At 33.2% G+C, this 20,115-nt stretch overlaps 1 protein-coding gene across 2 annotated transcripts in view; it reads right to left on the bottom strand.

Moving 5' to 3' along the window:
* Nucleotides 1–20,115, bottom strand: part of Trim36 (tripartite motif containing 36) — a 43,636-nt gene that overhangs the window by 9,306 nt on the left and 14,215 nt on the right. For both annotated transcript variants that reach the window (XM_077796921.1, XM_077796927.1), the window contains exons 3-8: nt 14,353–14,678; nt 11,511–11,657; nt 6,859–6,954; nt 3,858–4,111; nt 3,493–3,617; nt 130–420 (exon numbers count right to left, since the gene is read on the bottom strand). In XM_077796921.1, the coding sequence (XP_077653047.1) occupies nt 130–420; nt 3,493–3,617; nt 3,858–4,111; nt 6,859–6,954; nt 11,511–11,657; nt 14,353–14,678 (1,239 nt within the window). The remainder of the gene's footprint in view (nt 1–129; nt 421–3,492; nt 3,618–3,857; nt 4,112–6,858; nt 6,955–11,510; nt 11,658–14,352; nt 14,679–20,115) is intronic.

Genomic DNA, 20,115 nt, shown 5'->3' with positions numbered 1-20,115 from the left:
TTATCTATAGTCTTTTAAAAGCAAAAGGTGGTTTCAATGTAGGTCTATCTAGGTAGAGACACTGACTAGTAGATACAATCAAGGTCTCATCCAAGTCTACCCTTTTAAAATTCTCAGTATTCCCAATACCTGGAGCTGGAGGAGTATGAAGAATCAGTTCTCTGCTACAGGGACTACAGATGGAACCCTTGTAAGCTCTCACTCTGAAAGCATAGTGACAGTTTTCCTCAAGATCAGAGACAACTTTACTTGTGCCACACACTTCTATCTCATTCCACGGCATCATTTCTTCATCTTTATTAATCTTCCGATACTCAAGAACATAGCTGTCAGCTTTGTCCTTTTCTGGATGGTGCCAATTTATCAAGGCATTGTTATAAACTTTGCTCTGGTCTTCATTGATTTCAGGCACATCTATGCCTGAAAGAATTATGAAATAGAAAACAATGTTAAAATACTGATATTTCCAAACTTGTATTTTTCCCCAGTAAAAGTGTTGCACTGGATAAGGACTTCTGTACCATCCAAGCATTTTTTTTTTCCTGTGCTACTGGAGGGCTGAACCCAGGACCTTGCAAGCTCTCTACCGTCACTGAGTGGCATCTCCAGACGTTTTTATTTTTAATTTTTGAGAAAGGGTCTCAAGAATTTTTCCAGGCTGGTCTAAAATCTTCTGATCATCTTGCCTGTTTCCCAAATAGCTGGAATTACAGGTGTGTGCCACCAGCCCCAGCTTGTCTAAGAATTTTCTAAATTTTTAATACTATGTGTAAGAAAAAAAAAAATATATATATATATATATAAAGAAGGTATGTGTATTTATAACTAAAATGAGAAAAATTTAAAAGACAAGAATTAAAACTGAATTACTGATTCAGTCATTTATTATCATTATTAATTCTGATAAACTAAATATTTTAACTATATGCCTTCCCTGTACTAAATAACAGCTCTGGACTTGACATTTTTCAATACATCCTCCCATGAACAATTATTCTAATATTTTGAAATCTAAGTGCTCACTATTTCAAACAAATTCTCAGTGGACATTATGTAATTTCCTTTCATATTCTCTTCTGTAGAACTGCAAAGCAATTTAATTTTTCTTAGTACAAATATGATACATACCAAGAAAACTAGAAAATAATGAAAACAAACAAAAAATTTAGGAAATTCAAAGATAATCACAATTTTGTATAGCTTTTTATCCATACTTTTGCTCTAAAATATTTCATTGAATAGGTATATTAACATTTACTTCAGGAAACAGGTTTCTAATATTTCACTAAAAATGCAATGATTAAAATATTACAGTTAAATATTTGTGTATAAGTATAATTCTAAGACTAAATTTATAAACTTGGAAGATAAAAGAATATGCAATAAAAGTTACACATGCATGCTCATATATACACTATATATACACACATACACACAACTTGTTAACAAGAGGAGGATATGAAATGAAAAACAGAGTTTCTTCTCTTTATCCCCCAGCTACATATAAGCAGCATATAAATATGTCTGTGAAAGGTGCATTTATACACCTGAACATTATACAGCCACAATTAGATATGGAATAATTATCTAAAATACATTCCAAGTTTAAAAAAGAAACAAGTTACAGAATAGCATAAATATCCATAGCCTTTCATTTCTTTTCTAGAAGCATAGCTTGTAAAAAACAAATGTGTACATAGGGAAATATTAAGGAAACATGCATTAACAGGAAGCTGGGTGATTACTATTCATTCTCACCCATCCTTTAAGTGGACCTTTGTTACACAATGGGGATAATCCAAGATTATCCACATGCAACCTCATCCTTTTAGTTTTTGGATCCATAGGAAAGGAAAGATCTTGAACTCATAAAAACAATTTAGGTATAGAGTTTGGAAGCAGGGAGTACAGTGGATGAAGTAGAATCAGCATTTGAAATAATAAATATCGATTTGGAAAAATAAGATACTCATAATAAATAATATCAGATTCAGTATAGCCTTCAAAAAGAAAGGAGATCACAGTAATCCTGAAGTGTTTTTAACTTCTAACAATCAAATTTCCTTTGAATGTACAAATCCACAAATCTATACCTGCATAGCAAATAGACTAAAACTTTTTAAGGACTGTGATCATTCACCATCACTAGAAGCTGAGGGACAGGAAAGAAACAAGATGTGGGAAGAAAAAAAAAAGAAGATCTTCCTGAGAAGGTAGCAAAACAAAAACTAAGGAAGTAATATGGGTTAAACTGTGTTCCTGCCAAATTCAAAGGCTAAAAGTCCTAACCCTCAGAATGGAGTACAGGTCTTAGAATGTGATTGCATTCAGAGATTGTGTCTTTAAAAATTTTTTTGCATTCGGAGATTAGGTCTTTAAAAAGGAAATTAAATTAAAATGTGGTCATTATACTAGGCCCTGGTGTCCCTTAAAAGGAAAAATTAGGACCCAGACCTGTACAGAGGGAGGACCAAGTGAAGACACAGAGAGAAGATGACCATCCATAAGCCAAGGAGAAACCAACCCTACCAACACCTTGGACTTAGACTTTTAGCCAAGTGCTGCTGTTTAAGCCACTCAATCTGTGGCCCTTTGTTATGGCAGACCCGGCAAAACAACACAGCAATATAAATACCTAAATGCCAGATTCCATTTCTAGGTTTCTGCCCTTGAGAAACTCACATATGTGTACCAAAAAAGCCTGACACATTGACCTTCAACGCAGCATCACTTATAATAGAGTAAAAGTAGAAACAAATAGTCTCTCAATAGGGAAATGATTTATTTACTTATTAAATATTATAAACATATACAACTTTGAAAAAGAAATTCCATGTGTTAATACATTAAACTTAATTTTTAAAAAAGCAATTTAAAAATGGGATACTTAACATAATGTCATTTATGTAATATTTAAAAATATATTAGCGGAAGCAGAATACAACAATTACTAATAGGGCATTATGTAAAAATGTAGATGTGTAAACGATGTGATTCTGCAATCTGCATTTGGGGTAAAATTGGGAGTTCACAACCAATATAAGTAAATAAATAAATAAATAAACCTTTCCTCCTTAAAAAAAATTTTAAAAAATAAAAATATATTAGCTAATAGAATATATTTTTATGCATAAAAACATAAATGGGATATAACTTCAGGATGTAATAATCCTGGGCAACTGAGATGCTGCTTTTTAAATGTCAAAATAAAGAAAATTGTGGGGGGTTTTGTTGTTTTTGTAGTACTGAGGACTGAACCCAGGACTTGTACACGATAGGCAAGCACTCTACCATTGAACTACACCCTGCCCTTTTTAAATTTCATCTTGATAAAAGGTCTTTCTGAGTTGCACAGGCTGGTCTTCAACTTGCAATCCTCCTGTCTCAGCCCTCCAAGTGACTGAGATTAGAGGCATACACTGGCAAGAACTGTGTTTTTCTTTACAGTGTAAATTCAGACTAAAATTACGTTTTGCCTTTGCTAAGACTTACCACTAGAGAAAAATGACAATTCTCCAAGAAGTTCTGTTTGTTTAGATGTGTTAACAACATAGTCTTCAAAAGATGTCTGAGCTGCGGGTCTAAAGCTCTTCAAAGATTCTGTAGCTTTATGTATTCTGCAGACAGATACATCTTATATAAATATGATTCTTTAAAAAGGCAAATCAGACTAAATATCTGCAATGTGATGAACAAAAGAAAACTTACACTTCACTCAACACTCATGCTAAGAATGAAGAAAGGCATTACTTCACATTAACAGAGCATTTGAATCACTCTGGAGCTAAAGTGGAAATACACAGTGGCACTGAGTGACATTACTAAAGAGATTCTAAAGTACCAGAAAAAGAAAATACCTTAGGTGGAGCTGCTTCGCTGTCTGTACAAAGCAAGACTGATCGGTCTCCTTAAGCACTTCCTGAGCATAGCCCACAAGCCCATTGTTCTCTAGAAGTCCTTGATATTCTTCCACTTGAGTCTGAAATTTGTCCAATCTTAGTTTCTTAGATGCATCAATTGCTCTCAGAACAGATGATTTCCTCTCTTCTAGAATTTCAAACAGCTTTTCAAAATGTGTAATTGCTTCTTCTTTAGCCCTCTCTCCATTGCACTATTATAAAACAAACAAGCATTACTTACACCATTACTTCATCAGCAAAACCCAAGTGTCTTCTCACAAAGTCCTACATAATCATATTTATCTGATGATGAAATTATCAAAATTCAACAGAACAAATCCAGATATTACAAAGAAAAAAATTTCTGAAATTTTCAAAACAATAGTTTGGCATCAAATATACTTAGCAAAGAACAACTGACAAATTTTGTTTACACTTACTTTGTAATTTTATAATATTGTACTTCATTAGGCTTTTTCCTTCCGAAGTCCAGCAATAGACAATTTATTTGATTAAATAATACATAATTTTCAGTTACATATAAAGGAAGAAATCTGAAGCAGAAATGAACTCATTTAACTAAATATGTTAATATGTAAGAAAACACTTCTAGAGTTTTGAATTCACTCAGAGATTTTTTTAACCCTTTCTATGCTACTCTAATTTTCTTAAAGTTAAATCATAGCCACAAAACTAAAACGTAAGTCTCCTCTTCAAATTAATTTAAAAATAATTTAAATCCTGACAGTTATGCGACCTTATATAAATTATTTAACTTCTCTATGCATGAGTTTTTCTCTTTTGAAAACTGTGAGCCTGGCTGGGGTTACAGCTCAGTGATAAAGCATGTGCCTACCATGTACAAGACCCTGGGATCAATGACCAGAGCCTCTCCCCTGCCCCTCAAAATAAATTTTTTTTTTGTTTTTTGTGAAGATTACAAAAGGCTAATTATTTACATAAAATGCATACTACAACGTAACACACTCTAAACATTCTTATCATTGTATACATAGTTTTATTTACTTTGTCATAAAATGATCCCATCTGTAGTATTTATTAAACATTTGTGAATTCAAAAGCTCAACAGAATTTTGAAAGTGAACAGCAGAACCAACCAAAAGAAGTCTATCAGAACATTCTTAAAAGCTAGTGATCTATGGTAATGGTGCACTGTGTGCTTTCAAGTGGCTTCTGGCCAACAATTATAATAGAACAGAATTTGTTCCAGATTTCCTCTGTTTCCTTAACCCCAGAAATTACACTTACTAAAAAAGTGAAGGGGCAGAAAACAGTGACAGTTTGATAGAATTTCCATGATATATCACAACATTAAACTCAGAAATACAATTATACAAAGATTAAGACTTTTTTCCAGCCAAGTAAAATTGTAGATACAAAGACAGTGCCAACATGATCACTGAGTAAAAGTCAAGAACAGAGACAAATTCTCTATTGCAGAAGATTCTTACTGATAAGCCAAAAATAGAAAAACATTCACCCATTTCCCCAGGATCTTAAGAAATCAGTACAACATGAACACCTGATGCTTAAGTTCCTCGATTTTCTATCTACTATAAACCCCAAAACAAATACTGGGTTTCCCTTTACTTTGACAAGAAGGGCAGCATGACTGAAAGAATCTACAAGGCAAAATGACCAAAGGAAAAAAAAAACAAATTTCTGAGAAATGACAGTCCCATACTAGCAGGGTATTTTTAATTATAACTTGTTTTGTTTTGTTTTGTTTTTGCATCCAGGATTGAACTCAGGGTACTTGACCACTGAGCTACATCCCCATCACTATTTTCTTTTTCATTTAGAGTAGGGTCTCACTGAGTTGCTTAGTGCCTCACTTTTGCTGAGGCTGGCTTTGAACTTGAGATCTCCTGTCTCAGCCTCCTGAGCCACTGGGATTACAGGTGTGCACCACCACACCCAGCAATTATAACTTTTAAAGTGATCAGGAGTAGTGGTTCTGAGCTTTGTTTAAAATAGAGAAGAGAAACAGGTATACATCAAAGCCATTGAAGAATATTCGGAATTTTAAAATAATCCAGTCCTACCTTCTTCAACTATATTTTAAATTCACTATAACTTTTTCGTATTTATTAACGAAACCTAATATAAAAACAGATTTAAATAAAAGTATGAAGATAGATGAATCTTTACAAACACCACCATGCAACTAACATCACATCCATATTAAAGAACATCACTGGCATCCTAGAAGTTATCCTTGAAACCTCCACACACATTAATTCTTCCCTATCATTGATGACTACCCTGAATTTTAAACTTGTGGTCTGGTCTCACCATTAGGGTACTTTTTATAAATGTCATCATAGAGTATATACTCCTTTGCATCCGGCATCTTCCTTTCAATATTATAGCTAGATTGCTCTATACTGTTGTGTGTGGTTATGGATCCTTTGCTCATATTGCTATTTGTACTTCACTACTGAAACAGGTATTTGGGCAGTCTTCACTTTCTGGCTATCACAAACTATGGAGCCACAAACACCAAAATACTATCTTTCCATAAACAAATGCAGAGCATGTACTCAGGAACACCTGCAATTTTAAACAAATGATCCTATCCATGCAATATAAAATATATAGCCATGCAATGTAGCATACTACATTTTCCAAAGGCTATCTGTAAGTTTATTAAAATACAGATAATTGTAAAAGCTATCATTATTATCATTTTTTGATACCTTATTATGTGTCCCACAATCATTCTTTCCTCTGTTCCAATATCACTCACTCACTACCATAGCACTGATTATGTAACATTATAAATTATAATTACATTTGTTTTGCTAGCCCCAGAAAAGTGGGAATGAGATCTAATACAACTTTGTGTTCCCAGTTCACATAACACTGTCAGGAATTCATGAACAAATAAATGAATGCCTAGATGAATAAATGAAAAATATGCAAACCAGTCACTTACCTCTGTCTCCTTCATTAACAAGTTTAGTTCAGAAATTTGACTCTTCACCTGACCCTCCTTACCAATAAGGTAATCAATATCCTTTGAAAGTTTTTCCTGTTGAAACATATTCATAACATAAATGTACAAAAACAAGCTTACCAAAGGCATTAGAATTTTTAAAAATTAAACAGTATTCATCCTCTCTGATGAACAGATGGTAAAAATCAGTCATCTGGTGGTAATCCTTATGAACCCAGGGTAAATAGTTACTAGCCTTTAAGCAAAGAGGCCCAATGATATGGGGAAGATTAAAATCAGGTTGGAAGCAAACATGGTGGCACACATCTCTAATCTCAACTGCTCAGTAGGCTGAGGCAGAAGGATCACAAGTTCAAGGCCAGTCTGGACAATGTAGCAGAACCTTGTCTCAAAATAAAAAGGGCTAGGATGTAGCATGTAGCTCAAAAGCAGAGTATCCCTAGTATCACCACCAAAAAAAAAAAAATCAAGTTGGAAAAAATAAAAGTGATACTTAGTCAAAAATTCTAAAAATAATTTTAAAAGTTCTAAATACACAAATAGTACATTTTTGTTGTTTCATTAGCAATCCCAGAACTCTTCCTCCTAAGGTCTCTAAGTAAATGGAAGGGTAGAAATTCAGTCTTGTTTTCCATCAGATTTTATAATTTACTCACACCCACCCATCCATAATGGAAAAAGCAATAAATAACAATTCAAAGTAATCTTCCTAGCCTAACCCAGCCTACATATTCATTAAATAATTACACAATAATGAAAATAGATTTATTTTTAAAATAGTCAATTCCCAAAGTTTACTGAATAATTGGTTATAAAGGAGTCTATCATTTTCCATAGAAATAACACCATAGATTTTGGTGTGTTCTCTAGTCTAGCCTAAAAAAGATACTATGCATTATATCTTTAAAAAAAAAAAAAGCCATGAAAGCACCAGAGCATAAAAAGTTGGATAAAGTTTTCGAAGTCTGAAAAACAATAAGTACAACCAGGAAACATCTCACAAGCTGCTGGCCTGACAGGATTTGAGCAATTCAGTGTCTCAGTCACTGCTGATGATCTGAAATGGGAAGAGTAGGCAAGAAAGGAAGAGGGACAGATCACTTTTAGCAATTGAAGAAGTGAGTCTCCTACCCCAGCATCTTCCTCTTTTTTTTTTTTTTTCCTTAGACCACATAACAAGGAAAGAGAATGTATGCAAAAATAAAAGTGACAAGTTCTGCAGGACCCATATCTCTATTTCAGAGGAATTAGACACCGTGAGTGTCCTTACTGGCTCACTGGAGAGAAGGAGGACCTGACCTGTTAAGCAAAGGAACAAGATTTCTGGCGATTAAAGACAGAACAAGACCAGAAATTATTGGATTTAAGAAAATACATAAATTCTTATGTTTAACCCAGGATTTTACAGATGAGGAAACAAAAGCTCATAAAAGCACATCATACAATCAATAACTGAACTAGAAACCCCTTTACTGCATAGGACACCAATCACTATTCCATGGGCTGGGGGGCATTTCTCCAGCACCAAGCTGCAAGTCAAATAGCAGTTCTTCTAATACTGTCCCTGTTGGGCCCAGGCTGGGACCAGAAGTACTAAGTACTGGTGGACGGTACTCATTTTTTTCTTCAACTTTAATGGTAAAGAGCTGAATTTGGTCATGTAAATCCAAGTGAGGCTAAGTTCTAAGACAGCCTAAATTACAAGAAGACTAAGATAAGTTAATTGGGCTAACAAATGTTGATTCTTCCAAAGATGTAAGGACCAGACAAGAATAGATGACAAAATTCAGAAACACAGTCTCAGAGCACCATCATTCATACCCACTGAGTTTTAAGGCTTAGAAAAAGTCTACAGCCAATTACATCCTTTCTCTGAGATAGCCTTACTCTTTTTTAATGCCCTCAGACCTAGGCAGACTATATTAAACCAAGAATCAGTATGTTATATATCATTTATTCATAGGCCTCCAAACAAAGAATCAGACATTGACAACAAAAGTAAAATGTAAAATGGCAAGGCAGGAAGCTTACCCAATAGTGGAAGTAATTTTTAACAACTCCACATTCCAGTTCTCCAGGAACTGGTCAGAGACTAATTTCTCTAGGACTCACAATTTCTCAGAAGCTTTCCTCTGAACAGTGGTTCAAATCTGAGTCTCCTGAGCACGATTAAAGAACATAGAGGCCTAAGACCCTTGAAGTGTACAGAGCTGGCCTCTGTAGTTGTGCCCCAGGTGAGGCTAACACTCCCAAAAGTTTGAGAGCCACTCTTTTCCTCTTTGAATCACGTCCTTAATGAAAGGTACTATAGAAACATTAGAGACAAGAAACAAAGAAGGAAGAGAGGAAGGGGAAGTCATTCAATACTCACAATGAATATCTTTATGTAGAAACGATACATAACTAGGATGGTCCCTGCTCTCAGCTCTACAATTTTAGAGATGATGGCTTTGCTCTACCTCTGAAAAGGTTCAAAACAAAATTGTAGGAAGAAAGAGTATAAAATGATACATTTAGTCAAGTGCCAAAGCTATTTCAGAAAACAAGACAATACTATTCACCACAAATTTCACAAAAACAGTATAAATAAAATACCCTAAAACACAAATGCAGTATTATTTACTTCCTGATTCAATGAGGACTATTTGCAAGGATGTTTGCATTTTTTACTTTTCTATGTCCTCTTTGTTAATAACTTCTCTAAAATCAAAACCAGAAGAGATGGTAGTACAGGAACAAGATTCTTAAACTCCTCCTTTAGAAATGAAAGGAAATAAATCAATGGGAAACAAAACTAGCAAAAATTCTTCAGGAAACATTCTTCTGTAAAATGTCCATTACCTATTGCAGATATAGCTGTTCGGAGGGTAAAGTAAAGATAAGCCAACCAACTCTCTGTAATGAGAAAACTGAAATGAGCCTCTGTGTTCTTTAATTTCAAACTCTGCATGAAAAGTTTAGAAAACCCACTTCTGCCCAGAAAACAGAGGAGAAACACAGTTTGCTCTAACATAATAGCTTAAGTGTATGCTATTATTAAAGACTGATTCCAGGTAATAGAAAAAAATTTAAACAGCTTGTGTAAGGTTAAAACAAGAAACAGAGACCTTTAAAAAGGTGTTAAATTTAATTACAGATAGTAATATGTCGGGAAAACTATGGAGGCAAAGTGACAAAAAATGGATTTACTCTACCACTTCAAACAACCTAACAAAATATAAAACAGCGCTCAATACACTGGATAAAAACAAAGAAAAACCTTTCCTTGAAAGATGGTCATGAAGACGAGCCCACCATTGCCCTAGCTTACTTTCTGGAGGTTTCTAAGGCCTAGTACAGAAGAGAACTCAAAAGGGGACCAGGGACTCCCATGAATGTAGATGGAGCTGGAAGTACAGGAAGCCCATGTCTGTAAGGCTTAATACTGAAGAAGAGATAGCTGTAAAGAAATGTACAAAACACAGCATCTATCAACTCGTATATGAAGATATTACCAGGGGACAAGGAAAATATGACCCAAAGGATCAAAGAGGGAACAATTCCAGGAACTCACATAAGGCTGGGAGTAGTGCTTGTTCCCCACAAGCCAGACAAAATAGTTAAATTTAAAAAACTTCAAAATTATAGGCCATCAGAAAGGGTAACCTCTATAAGCATGTAAAATTAGCCTTAGAATAAAATGCCATTCTGTCCTGCCTAACAAGGTTTAACAGCAAGTTTCCAAGTAACTTAATCACATACCCAATAAGAATTCAAGAATATTTGAGGCTGGGAATGTAGCTCAGTGGTAAAGCACTTGACTAGCATGTTCTAGGCCACCCCCGGCATCCCCCCACCATACACAAACACACACACACACACACACATGCAAGGACTATTTTAAGAATACAGAAAGATCCAACACCAAGGTAAAATTTACAATACATGGCAGCCAATAAAAATTACTAGGTAATCAAAGGGAAATATGAAGAATAATGAGAAAAATCAATTAAAGCAAACCTAGATATAACAAAGGTGAGAAAATTGGTAGACAAAAAGAATTAAAATAAGTATACCTGTTTTCTACAAGTTCAAAGACAACAGAGGGAATACTGAGTGTGATATAGGTATAAAACACAAAGTATAAAACTGTGTATATATGCAATTAGATATAGACCAAAAAAAATTATATACATAGTGTTAAAAACAGGCGATAAGGGGCTGAGGCTGTAGCTCAGTGGTAGAGTGCTTGCCTCACAGTTGTGAGGCCCTGGGTTCGATCCTCAGCACCACATAAAAAAATAATAATGATATTAAACAAAACAGGTGATAATTAAAATGAGTGGTAGTTTCATAGATGAATTAATTCCTCTTTAATATATTGCTTAATGGAAAAAAAGAAATAAAAAAGGAGGATACACCACTGCTTGCTTTGTTACTAATCAAACTTTTCAAGTTTTTATAAGGTTCATGTATAAAGTTAATAGGAAGTAATTCAATCAGTAGATTATTAAGTAATACTTTACATTGTTAACTCATTTCTGTAAAATAGCTCACTTTGCAAGCCATAATTTCATAAATAAAAACTTAAAGGCTTAAGGTAAAGTTACAAAGAATCAAAATTCAGTTCCAAAACAACAAACAAGTCCTACCTTTAAGGTTTTGTAGGCAGTGCTCATTGTGGTTACACGGTGGTTGGAATGATTACCACCCAACTTACAGAGATGACAAACTGGCCTCCTACATAATTCACAGTACATGTTTATTCTCTCCGTTTCATGTTCTGGGCACATTAAAATCTATTGAGTAGGAATAAAATATGACTAAGCATCTAGGTTTCAGTAATCTAATGAAGTCCCAAAATATAAACATTTGTGTTATAAAATCAGTAAATATTCACTTAGTGAACAAAAATATTAATAAAAAACTTCTGTATTGAAATTACCATTTTTCAGTTTAAATATAGAGATTTTTTTTTCTCTTAAATGTGGTGATAAGAAAATGAAAGTTTCACTCCTAGCAGAAAGATTAACCAAGCTTGAAAGGCCCTCCAACCACAGAGACGAGGCAATTCTTAATGATCTTGATGGATATTTCTATAAGACACCAGAACAACTTATGAGAATCTATAGCCTGACCACTCCTACAAAAAGTCTGTTGCTAAGAGAATCTTGGAACACATTATGATGTAATATTCCAGTTTGTTAGCTTTTATAAACCAATTACAATCACACTGACCAACTGTGTTTTTCTACACATTTCTACATTTTTATTTTGTAATTTATCATTGTAGATACTTTTGAAATTTTATGTAAAATAATTGTTTTCATTTCAAACAAGGGGGTATTTTTAGTATGTAAATGAAATTAAAAAGTTGTTTATGGTTCCAACAGACTGGATTTTAGCAAACAAAAATTGGTCCGATAACTTATACAATATGGAAAATGCTAATACTGATACAGATTCAGGAGAAAAAAACAGTAGAAAATATCTCAAAGCTTTTCAGAATATTCAAATTCCTACATTCTCAAAAGTCATTACACATGAAGTAAAAATGCAAAGTTTGGCTTTCTACAAGAAATGATTAAAAAAAACCCTGAAAGTTGGGACTGGGGTTGTGGCTCAGTGGTAGCTAGCATGTGTGGGGCACTGGGTTCAATCCTCAGCACCACATATAAAATAAAGGTATTGTGTCCATTTATAACTAAAAATATAGGAAAAAAACCTTGAAAGTTAAATGCAAATATTCTATAGCACAAGGGACCCCCTTTTAGAATTATACTATATTAAATTATACACTTACTAAGGGAAAAAATACTTTTTTTCAATATAACCTTACTTATATTTCTCTGGTTCTTATCAATCTTTCAGCATATTGGTAAATGTAGTTTATGCTCAAAACAATGAAATCCTTAACTCACAAAAACTCAAGCTAAATATAATTAATTTAATAATCATAGGTTCTTTTATGATAGAATAGATTAACTGATTTAATTAATCTTTAAAAAGAAATACTAAAACACCAGGTTGAACTCAAAAATCTTTAAAAATCAATGACCTTGAGTGTTTAAAATGAGATAAAGAACACAAAAAGCTATTTAATAAATCTATTGCATTATGAGAAAGTTTGAGAAGAGTCATTCAAAATGTGGAAGCGTAGATTGTTATTGCTTTACTCTACCAGTCCTACACTATTTAAGAAACAGTTCAGGGGTTGGGGATGTGGCTCAAGTGGTAGTACGCTCGCCTGGCATGTGTGCGGCCCAAGTTCGATCCTCAGCACCACATACAAACAAAGATGTTGTGTCCGCCGAGAACTAAAAAATAAATATTAAAAAATTCTCTCTCTCTTTAAAAAAAAAAAAGAAACAATTCATAGTTTCCATATAACTTTGGAGATTTTCCCTTTTTTAACACAAATTGAAGGCCTTAGACTTAAGAATCAAATTATATTTTCATATTCTTACAAGTTACTATGCTGTAAGAAATTTTTTAAAACAATCATTTATAGCTGGGTGTGGTGGCACACTCCTGTAATCCCAGCAGCTTAAAAAGCTGAGGCAGGAGGATCACATGTTCAAAGCCAGCCTCAGCAAAAGCAAGACACTAAGCAACTCAGTGAGACCATGTCTCTAAATAAAATACAAAATAGGGCTGGGGATATGGCTCAGTGGTAGAGTGTCCCTGAGTTCAATCCCAGGTACCCCCCCCCCAAAAAAAAATCAAATTAAAGTTTTTTAAAATCTATATAAATCAGAAAATGAAGATATCCAAAAACCATTCTGCTTTTCAGTCATATAGTTACATAGCAGAACATATGATAAATCACAAGGTTCTTGTGAGCATTACTAAACAAATCATCCAGAATGTTTAAGAAATGCATATTCTACCTGAGATATTCTAAACTTCAGAATATTGAGAATATCAAGCTGCAATTGCCCTTTATTCATAGTACAATTTAAGCTAACTAAAAATATCAGAAAAAAATGTGTTTCCAAACCAAATCTTATGGGCAATTTTGAGTTTATCACACTAAAGCATAAAAGCTTCCTAAAACATTCCAATCAGAGAGATATCTTTCCCCTATTACTCAGAGTTATCAGTATGAAGATTCACTTATTGTATTGGATTACACTGGATTCTAATAGAATGAAACCCAAGTTTATCTAAAGGTTGGCTTTCTAAGAGGGAGATTTTTAGCCCCATACTACATAACTCCAAATAAGAGGACTGGGTCTTAGATTCTTATACTATTCCTTTTAATGTTACTTTCTTTCTGTCAAGTTCCAGACTCAACCTTTTTTTTCTTTAATATTTTTTGGTTGCCAATGGCTTTTTTACTTCATTTATTTATATGTGGTGCTGAGGATCGAACCCAAGGCCTCACACATGCCAGGCAAGTGCTTGACCACTGCACCACAATCCGAGTCCTCATAATAATATTTTATAACATTAAATTTATAACATTAAATATTTTATAACATTCTAACTTACCTTGGGTCTAAAGTTAGTGGTGGGGCCCACATACTCATGCTGAGCTTTTACAGTTCCCCAAGGATGATAAATTTTGAAGCATTCATTGCAGTAGCTTGCACTACAGTCCATGCAACTTTTGGTGGATTCTTGAGGTGGTGGTTTACAAAGGTCACACATAATGGCTGTGGCTGCCCTAGCTGCCTGCCGGTATCTCTCGACAATAGTTTCCAAAGTGAAATTTCGAAACAGACCATTGATTCCTCGTTCTCCAAGATCCACATTATGTTCACAGCCAGGGCAAGGGAAAATAGTTGTCTTAGGGGTCAATGAATTGCGCTTCCAGCCTGTATAATTAGTGAATCCTTGTTTAGTTACATCAGTAGCAAAATGATTAAAATGAAGAAAAGAGGAGTCATGTTTTAGAAAGATGTATCTACAAATCTATTCCAAAAGCATAATACCCCAAATGGTTCCATTTGAGTTGATTTGCATTCTTTTCTAAAAAACTATTTTTATTTGATATGCAAAATACAAGCTCAACTTTTTAAATAGCTATCAGATCAAAGAGAAAAGGAAAATACAGTAAATCCCATATAAAACCCATATTAAAACAAATACAGGTATAAAGATAAAACATATAATACAATACTACAAGGGAGGAGGATCTTTTGAAATTACATAATTGACATTTATATAGTTACTTTTATATACTATATCCAAAGGCATTTAAATGAACACAGTCTTGGCTGACTGAGAGGAAATGGGTGGATGCAAAAAAGCACAGGTCTTTAAGCTAAGGCCCATGGAAAATCTCCAGGCAGATCCACAAATTCTTTGATACCATGCACAAAATTTTCCACCCATCTATTTATTTATACATATTTTATATGAACAATCTGTAATTTTATTTTATTCTCAAAGGAATATATGATCACAAAAATTTAGGAACCACTACAATAGAAGGTTTCCCACTATAGTATTGTTTTATCTAGAAAAATTCAGTAGGCAAGATCATTAGGTTAAGTGAGTGCAATCTATAGAAGAGTAAAAAACTCATTCATAGACCTAGAATTTAGTAACTTTAAGAGGAACCAACCATTTATTATCTTCTTATAACCTGAAACAAAGAATCATTAAATTACTTATCTGTTATAAATATGAGGGTTATATTACAAATAATTTTATAATATAAAACACCATATTTTGTTTAATATTATCATCCTGATTTTTTAAAAAATCAAAAAATCAAACAATGACAGTTCTCACCGCCAATTAGGTCCCATAAATCCAGTTGTCCACTAAACATCGGTGCATGCACACCACATTCCTTCCTCTCATTTAAAAGCCTATTCTTTAAAGTACGTAAGCTTGATTGACCACAAAATAACTCACTTAATATAAACATAAACTTCATAATTTACAGCATCCTTTTATACACTACAATGTATCTAATACCAAAAATGAATGGTTAAACTCAGTCTATCGAATTTAATGTCTACATTAATACTGCCTTTGCACATGATTATGCTCACTCTCTTGATGCCTCCTGGCATGAGAGCATATAGTTAAATATAACAATCAGCCCACAATAATACTTATTTGAAGTGACTTAATACCATGCTAAAATGGCATTAGGCCCCCAAATCTACTTATAAAACAAACATGCAGAATATTTTAATCTCTAGTGATATTTTAACTTTAATGCATATGAAAACATATGCATTTTATATCTCATAAAAATTTGAAATTTCCACCCAAATATATTTTCTTACAATAATAATAAGAACATGCAATTCAGTCCAGGATGTTTCACACCACAGCAGGCATATAATGAAATAAGCAGCAAAGCTGTTTTTGAAACACATGCTGATGAAAATTTCATTTAGTTAAAAAACAAACTGAACAACTCTGAAAGAGGTATAGTGCAGTGGTCAAGTTTTAACAAATGTAAATTCACAATTAATTGCATGCTTCCACACATGAGCAAAGTGATGGGAATTTAAATTAATGGATAAATTATCTCAATAGTCAATGTTTTTATTTTTACAAAAAGGCTATTATTGGTTTTATGAAGGTTGTGATCAATTAATGAGATAAAACAAAATTAAATCATGACAATAAAATCATGCTCTAACATGTATGTACACTGGTGATACTCAGATTTTTCGTCTTCGTGTTTAGAAATTTCAAAAAAGATGTTTCATCCCTTTTCTGTATACCTGTTAACTTAATTTTGCAGTCAAAAAGAAAGGGTAAAAGCATCACACTGGACTTCTTAAATCAGGTAAAATGTTAAATCAAGGCATGAGTATTTTTAACCTAACTTATTTGAATAGAAATGTTGGCTATTTTTCTATATAGATCTTGAAAGCTCTCAATTTTTTCTCATGAATGCTGCAAAACTTACATTTTATTTCATCTGCCCTATACTTCTACCACTGTTTTGATAAAAGCAATATATGTTTAGGACAAAAAATTAAACAGGACAGATTCAAGGATATTCTGGGGAGGTAAACCTAATGAAAAAATTAAAAGAGTGGAACTAAGAATACAATGTCATACAGTCAACTTTCAACTTTCTATAGCTATGCTATCTACAACAGTAGTAATTAACCAATGTGGCTATCTAAATTCAGTTAAATAAAATTTAAAATTCAGTTCTCTGGCTGCACAAGTTGCAGCTTGAATATTCAAGAGCACTAGGGGCTAGCGGCTACCAGATTGCATGGTGCAAATCTGAACATTTCCATTATCATAAAAAGTTCTACTGAACAATATTGCTTTATTGCATGATATAATGAAAAAGAAAACTAATGATGGCTTGCAATGGGAAGGAAGTAAAGTAGGCCAAGCAATAGTCAATTCGTAGCACCACAATATTTGCAAATTATATTAATACTATCAACTTGCAAAATTTATTCTTTTCCCTGTATATCTTCACTTCAAAGACTGATTAAATGTAAGCAAACTGATTTATAGAAAATTCTCCAAAACAGTCAACTTTCAGTCATATATTTTACCATTTAAATACCAAAGAGAAAATAAAGTATTTCAAAAGAAAAAGAGTCAATTAATAAAAGTTCCAAACTCTGCTAGTTACCATCCTCTTCCACAGTCTGGCTGCATATAACTTCCTCACTATTACACCTAGCCAACAACTGGTATACTACCACTCCCCACACCAGGCATTCATGTTGGGCTTCTGGTGTCTGGCAATGAGCTGATACCTTACACTGCCACATTAATGTTTCTTTTGGCATATTAGGACCATCTGATGTCCATGATTACCTTTACTCTTTGAATATTATATTAGAATTCTTCAACTTGCAAAAACTATTTTTCTCAGCTACCTTCTGAATCAAAAAGGTAATAAGAAATAAACTTATTTTAAGCTAGGTACAGTGGTGACCTATAATCCCAGCAAGTAAGGAGGCAGAGGCAGGAGGATCACAAGTTTGAGGCCACCCTCAGCAACTTAGCAAAACCCCCAGCAATTTAGTGAGATCCTGTCTCAAAATTTAAAAAAGGACTGGGGATATAGCTCAGTGATAAAGTTCCCCTAGGTTCAATCCCTAGTACCAAAACAAAAAGAAAAAACAAAGAAAAAAATTATTTTAGGAAAACTATTTCTCTCCTTCTAGTTACTAATTTTCAACATTTAAAATGGTCTTAGACTTACTAAATCCTCACTGAAGAATGGCTATAAAACTTTACAACAGATGCAAAAGAAGGCAAGAAAAACAGAAAAGGGATAACATTTCAGATCTTTCTTATTCTCCAAAGAGCAAGAGGGTACCACCAGCATTACACAAGAAAAGTAGTCCGTTTTACTTTAAAGGTCAACTGGAGTTTAAAAAAAAAAAAAAATTTTTTTTTTTTTGGATAGGTTGGTCCATCTTTCACACAGAATACTTCAGAAAGCCTAAAAAAAGGAGGGTACATTATCTACTACAAGTGGGTAAGACCTCGGGTGTTAAAACTGATGCCAATACTTTAAACATAAAAAGACATCATATTCATAAAAAAGCAACAATTGTTATTAACTGCAAAAAAATAATCAACAAAGTAATCAAAATTTCCAATACATGAGAAAGTACTGGCTTATTTTTTACTCTCCCCAATGTTCCTATATTAAGCTTTGTTCCACTAAGTAAATGTAAGAAATTTTCAGGTGCCATATATTTTTTAAAAGAACAAGCAAAAGGAATACTTATCATTTTCTTCAAAAATGTGTTACATGCATACTGACAAAATGCAAGCACTAATAATCAGTGTTCCCCCCTTCAAAACATCAGAACTTGTTTGAAATTTTAGTCATGTTGACCTTTAAGTCATTTCAGCACAATTTGTTCATTTTCTACATAATTTTGAAGACTTGACCACTGATGTTAAATAACCTTATATATACACAAGATAACATAATCTAAATCTAACACTAAACTGCCTTCGGCCACAAAAGCAATAAAGCATTTTCTACCTCTCCACCCCAAAGATCTCCGTTGTGAAGCTGTGAACAATGAACAGAAAGCTGGATTTAGAATTTAATTTCAAAGAGAAGATTCACAATTTGTTAACAAAAGATAAAGCAGTAACTGTGTCCTGTACATAATACAATTATTGAATTAACAGTAAAAAATGTGTTTTTCCCAGTACACATGGTATTTAAACATTCAAGTTACTGGAATTCAGAATTCATCATTGTTGGTGCAGTGCTTAAGGGACCTATACTTTGTTCTATACATTTATGTTTTTAAACAATCCTATTTCTGGTAACTGTTAGAAAAAAAGGTAAATCAAATTCTCAAGTTTGTCTTTTACTGACCCAAATATTATTAAAACTGGGTATCTTTTTCTATAAATAAACATTATTAGCACTGAATATATTTTTTCCATTTTTTATTTCTGGAAAATTAAAAAAGAGAAAACTTGTACATATATGATCAGAAGCATGAGACAATATAGATCTTTTTATATAATATGCAATTATGTTATACACACAAATTTTACTCTCCTTTTAAGGAACTCTTTTATCTAAAAAGCTCTATCAAACGTCTAAGGCAACATTATCCAAATGAAATACAGGAGCCAAAGTTAAAATATATGTGATTTTAAATTTTTCAGTTGCCACATAAAAAAGTTAAGAAACAAGTGAAATTAATTTTGATAACATGTTATTTAACTCACTATATTCAAAGTAATGTCATTTCAAAATGTAATCAATATAAATATTTTAGTGTTTTTTTACCCTAAGTCTTTAAAATTCATTTTATACTTACAGCACATCTCACTTCAGACTAACCACATTTCAATCACTCAACAGTTGCATGTTGCTAATGGCTACTACATGGGACAGCACAAATCTAATTCTTTATTAAACCAATGGCAAAAGTAACTTTTAGAGTTCTATTCTTCCCCTTCTTATACCTGTGAATAATGTTTCTGTTTTCCTTCTCAAGTATGTATAACTGATAAAAACAAAGAAAAACCCTGTCATAAAAAAGGTGGGCAGTGATATTACTGAACCATGAATCCATAAATCTGTCCAAAAAAATACTACAGGCAAGTGTCCAAACAGAAGATAAGTAACATTACATCTGTAATAGAATGAGTTCTATTGGTTTAAACCTAATGATCATGTGATCATGTGGAGGACAATCCTAAAATTTATATTCATTGATACAAAACTTCCAGGAATGATTATCATATTTGAGGCATTCTCGCCCTTTGGGTCCTCTAGTTTATCTATTCAATTACTCAGTATGTGTGCTTGACAAAGAATTA

The sequence above is a fragment of the Urocitellus parryii genome, chromosome 1, assembly GCF_045843805.1.
Source record: "Urocitellus parryii isolate mUroPar1 chromosome 1, mUroPar1.hap1, whole genome shotgun sequence".
Taxonomy (NCBI): domain Eukaryota; kingdom Metazoa; phylum Chordata; class Mammalia; order Rodentia; family Sciuridae; genus Urocitellus; species Urocitellus parryii.
The sequence above is the reverse complement of the archived record's forward strand: the minus strand, read 5'-3'. Positions and strand labels throughout refer to the sequence as shown.